Source organism: Cyprinus carpio, chromosome B3 (assembly GCF_018340385.1).
Source record: "Cyprinus carpio isolate SPL01 chromosome B3, ASM1834038v1, whole genome shotgun sequence".
NCBI classification, from domain to species: domain Eukaryota; kingdom Metazoa; phylum Chordata; class Actinopteri; order Cypriniformes; family Cyprinidae; genus Cyprinus; species Cyprinus carpio.
In genome coordinates this window covers 44,449,138-44,454,579 of record NC_056599.1, presented here as the reverse complement: position 1 = coordinate 44,454,579, position 5,442 = coordinate 44,449,138, and the positions used below count along the sequence as shown (strand labels likewise).

Sequence of the window (5,442 nt, the reverse complement as noted above, 5' to 3'; positions counted from 1 at the left end):
CTGAACCTGCTAGTTTGTCAACACCACACACTCATATTTCCCAACTGATTAAGTTTAATTTTGTAATTAAGTCTAAATGTTAATGAGAATATTTGTTGTTGTTTTCTTTTAAGGTTTTTACTATATTATTACCATAAATTTGTTATGAACAATTTTTTATAACTTTTAAATCCATTTTTCTTTTAAGCATGACGTTATATAATGACTTTTTGTAATTTACATTATTGTTATGTGGTTGTACCTTGAGTTAATAAAAAATAAAGTTGAAAGAATGGTTCAGGGACATTATTCTAACCTTAAAATAACATTAAAGCCTGGCTCACACTACAGAATTTTTTAGCCCTATTTAGCCCAGATTTTTTTAGCCTATTTAGACCCGATTTCCCCCTCACTGAGAATTGGAGCAAAAATCTTGTTCTGCACCTCGATCGGTCCCTTATGTTCGATGCAGATTATCTGGTAATGTGAGGCATTCAACCCGATCGAATCTTGCACCTCCCGATCAGCTCGCATACAAATCAGAGGCCGCCCTGATTAATATCAAACATGTTTGATAATGTAGGATTTAAAGCCTGGCACACACTACAGGAGTTTTAAAATCCTAACCGATTATTAAATCTGGTTGCAGCACACACATAAGGACGAATTTTTGCAGATTAATCTTCCTCCAATCTTAAACACTACAAGAAATGAAAATCATGGCGCATCGCACACTACAAGATATTATTGAGATTATCATGCCAGAGGCAGCACCCTCACGTGATCTCATGCAACAGATCGTCACTGATATTTATGATTATAGCTAGCAGCTTCCTGCACTCAGCCGGTACGTTCAAAACTGAGGCGATTTCACCCCAGTGCTTCTCTTTCTCCTCACGGCTGTGATAAGCTGTGTCTGACTAAAGCGGCGCTGAGCAGACCGATCAGTGAATGGGTACTTTGATGTCATACACTGATCGCTCTGCACATCGCTGCTTTAAGTCGAACACAGCTTTCATTTGGGGTGTTCTGTGAGTTTCATCTTGAAATATACATCATTCAGTCCGACCAATCAGGTTGTGGACGTATCACAGTGTCACCCTTTAGGTTCGAGTGTCACCTTTTGATTTGTCAAAAATGCCTGTGTGAGCGCTCAGTGGACCAGGACCAAATGCATTGTTTTCTTTTTTGGTCTGGACCAAACGAACCAAGAGAACCAAACTACAAGTGTGAACACACCCTTAGTTGTTATTCTTGTGTTTCTGCTGCTCTCTTTTTTTCTGTTCTTGTTCATCACTCCTTCAGTTATTCTGCTTGTTAACAGCAGTTGTCATTATTAATGGTCAATCCTCACTTAAATAATCAGTTCATTATCTACTTACATTTACTGAATTCAACGTCCTGTCATAATTTTGAGATGACAACACGTGACGTTCTTCTTGGAGCTGTTCACACCCTTGGACTCGGACTATATCCCACTATCAGTGCCTAAACGTAGCAGCTAATGAATCTGAGGTGGTCAGGTGGTACAATCATAATTACCATTTCTACAAAGACGTGAATGCTTTTACAAGTTGATATCTCATAACAACGTAATTATTAAGATATGGCATGAACACACCTTTACTTACTCATTCTGTATTTACTTTTCTGTAGACAGACACTGAGTAGTGTTAATGTTGCTGTGTAACTACAATAGCAAAAAATATTTAGATTTAAACTATAAGTTCTGCACATTTGACTGTTCTTGAAATAGATTTTTGTTCCTCATTCCTCTATTCTCACAACCCCCCACAAACCCCCCCCCCCAAAAAAAAAAAAAACAGTAACATTTAAAGCTCACATGCTATTGTAACAGGAGACACAATGCAGATCATGTTTCTTCTGTGTTTGCTCACTTGTTTTCCGCTGAGCAATTTTAATGTTCAGGCGAAAGTGGTCGATAGCTTTAATGGGTGTAACCAGTTTTTCTACAAAGGCAAAGAACCACAAGGGATGGATCAGAATGCTAAAAAAATCTGTCAGACATTGCAATCCGAGAATAACAAAAAAGAAAAAATAAACCGCATTCTTTATGCAACTCTCTATTCTACTTTTGAAAAAATTCCACTGTACAGTGCTTACAAATTTGACCCTAAATGCTCCGGTACTTCATCACAATCATGGCACATAGAGCCACAGGTAAGAGTATCTTGTACTATCAAAATATTTAATGATCATTTTAGACATTTTGTAAAGAAAAGCTGTTGAATAATTTGATTCATGCTTTGGTCATTTCTTTTGTCATTGCAGAGAAGTATTTTAACATATTAGATTGTATGATGAACTGATGGAACGTCATCAATCGTTACTAATAGAGCAAACTGTACAATTAACATTCAAAAATGTCCACATAGTTTTTGTGTGGGGAGGGAGTGCAAATAAATAAAATCTTGCTCCCATAAAAAGTGTATTTCCATAGGACGTAGCCTACTAGAAGAAACTGTTTTAACACAATATTTCTTCTGTAGCTTATTTCTAGAACTGAACCTGATCACATGATGCTTGAGGGAGCAAAGGAATTAAAAAACAAAAAAGATGATTTAAAAAAGACACAAGCCATCAACAGTGACTATGATAACACAGGATATGATCGCGGACATCTGTATCCCAACAGTTTCCAATGCGATGACGACCGTGAGGCGACATTTACACTGACTAATGCTGCTCCTATGGATGCTTGCTTCAACCGCATTCATTGGAAGCTCTGGGAGGGTTATTTAAAAACTTTTTTAATGGACAGCCTAAAGAGTGGTAATAAAGAGGCGACAGCCTACATTGTCACAGGTACTGTACCTGGTCAGGACAAAATACCACAAAGCGGATTTAGGGATTTTAAAAGTTCGTTATAGTTTCTTCTGACATCTGTTTGTTTTTTTGTTATGAACACAAAGAAGTCTTTTTCCTTTGGATATATCGGAGTAAACCAGCCAGAATTTAATATAAAAGTTCATTCCCTGTTTATTTCAGAGATTAATAAAGCAGCTATCTAAACCATCAAATCCAACCAGTTAAGATTTTTCATGATGATGTTTTTAGTGCCAAACCAGCATCTGAAGAGGCTAAAAATCAATTTTTAAATCGAATTAAATTACCAGCACACCAAAGACTTCAAATGTCCAAAAGTGCTCAGAACAGCTTACTTGCTCGAATTAAATTACCAGCACACCAAAGACTCAGGTCCCTTCAAACACACCTACAATTACTGAACTGACAGCAACACTTGACTGGTACAGGTCCTTCAAACACACCTACAGTTCTTGGTGTGACAGCAACATTCGCCTAAACATCTTGTGCTGTAACTGATGTCAAAAAACGTCACACATCTGATAAACAAAAAAGGCAAGTGTCTGAGGGGTCTGAATCTTATTGAATGTCGGCTGGTCCCAGAGAAATTGTTGATGGCAAGACTTCAGCTGATGGGTCGCCATGCAGCGGTTTGGGGGAATAATGGTTACCAATGTACAGTGTGTTACACAAGAAAGCAAAAGCAAATCGTGCTGCTCCACTCCCTGTCTGTACCAGGAACAACTAAAGGGGCTACCGTTGTTACCTCAGGTAAGACACAGATAGAGTGCTCACCCCAGTGACTCACTTATCACGGCTAAAGGAAAACAGATGTCGAGACGATCACAGACCCTGTGCCACATACGGGAAAGACTACTACTGGTGTTTCATAAACGACAAGTCCCTGGGAATACTGCAGCCCCCCGCTGTGGGGAAGTAGGGCTAAAGATGTGGAAAATTACTGCCGCAGCAACTACGCCTGTGCCACAAATACGATAAAAATGACCCATGGTGCTACACAGATAGATAAAAACTGGACTCTTGCTGTACTTCTGATGGGAATACTCTTCTCAGCTGTCAAACGACAAGACCTGCAAGCCTGATCACCCCATGTGGGTTACCCTGGCAAAGCTTGCCTGTGGTGCAACACCACTGATGGCAGCTGGAATTACTGTGCAAAGAGTTCAAAAAATGTTTATCATGGGACAACTTGGACTAACCACATAATAACTAAAACCGATTTACATGTATGATTGTTTTAACCCATCTACTTAACCTAATAACACCTACTTCCTCTTCTTGTTTTTTTTTTTTTTTTTACATTTGGATTTGTAAATAACCTTCAACAATGTTATAGTAGCAATAAAGTTATTGCCTGTGAATTCAACCATACTGTAGCTGAAGAAAAAAAATCAATAAATGGAAACCAGTTTGTAGACACAAAACATGATTATAAAAATCATTCTGTCATAGTGAGATTGGAAAACTGAAACGGAAATTCTGATCATTAAACATCATAAAGAATAGCATTGTAAAATAATAAAACACGTTAACACCGTATTATCGTGTGATGTACAGGGTCTTCATTTCACAGAGTGGACAAAATGAGCTCTGTTCAATGAAAGAGTCCAACTGGAGAGTTAAATCACAACCAAATACTAATGGAGAATTTGTGTAGAACACATTTTTGGACTGACTCAAATATGCAGTGAATCCATATTTTATGTTTGTATTACAGCAATGTAGATACAAATTGCAATTCAGTGGAAATTTTTCCTCTCACATGTAAAAATGCTTTTACTCTCACATGTAAAAATGCTTCCTGGCCCCAGTGTAAAAACAATTTTTCAACTCGCTCAGTCAATCTTGATGTTGCACTGAGTTACATTAGCAGAAAATGTCAAGTTTAATGAAGTGATAAATTGACCATTAATGATGAACCTGCTGTTAATATATATGTAACACACAAATAACAAGTTTAATTTATATAGTGTGCCTTCCCAGAGTCAAAGCGCTTTACAATGCAGCAGAGTAGTAGTGTAAAATGCAGCAAACCAAAATAGTCCTTTCATGGATTGGAACACAACATAACTCAACCACTTCAAATGCCACATAGTCCCAAACAAAGTGCAAAACTCAGAACAATCGACCCACTCAGAACAAGAGCGAGGACCTGGGGAGGTTACACTATGACATAGATAGGCAACAGCAGCACAGCAAAGCGACAGTTATAAAAGTTCTAAAGTTGACAGCTGGTATTTTATCTAATGTTGAAACAACCCTGATTTCGGGTTGAGTAAAATAACACTATGCCATGAAATCTATTTTCTACTTGTTTTAAACATCTCAAACATTTAATATTAATAGATAAATTAGCTCAGCAGTTCAGTTAAAGTCCATTTCAAGTCCCAAGTCTTTATTTATGCAACTTAAGGGCGACTTGAGTCCGAAGTCACCAGACTCGAGTTTCCATCTCTGCATATGAGGTTAATTAAACAAATAATAATGTGTTAATTACAGTGATAATGACATAACAAAGAACTCACTTTTATTTGTATATAGTATATTAAAGTATTAACTTCAGTGTACACTATTAATTAACTAGTTTGCAAATGATTTATAAGTACTTAATTACAC

The 5,442-nt window shown here is 37.3% G+C and overlaps 1 protein-coding gene across 1 annotated transcript; it reads left to right on the top strand.

Moving 5' to 3' along the window:
* The first annotated feature begins 1,835 nt into the window (after positions 1-1,835).
* On the top strand, positions 1,836-2,870 carry LOC122136859 (endonuclease domain-containing 1 protein-like). The gene is made up of 2 exons (XM_042721443.1): positions 1,836-2,160; positions 2,490-2,870. Exons 1-2 carry the CDS (start codon positions 1,846-1,848, stop codon positions 2,868-2,870), a joined length of 696 nt encoding a protein of 231 aa, XP_042577377.1. The 5' UTR covers positions 1,836-1,845.
* Positions 2,871-5,442: the final 2,572 nt, after the last annotated feature.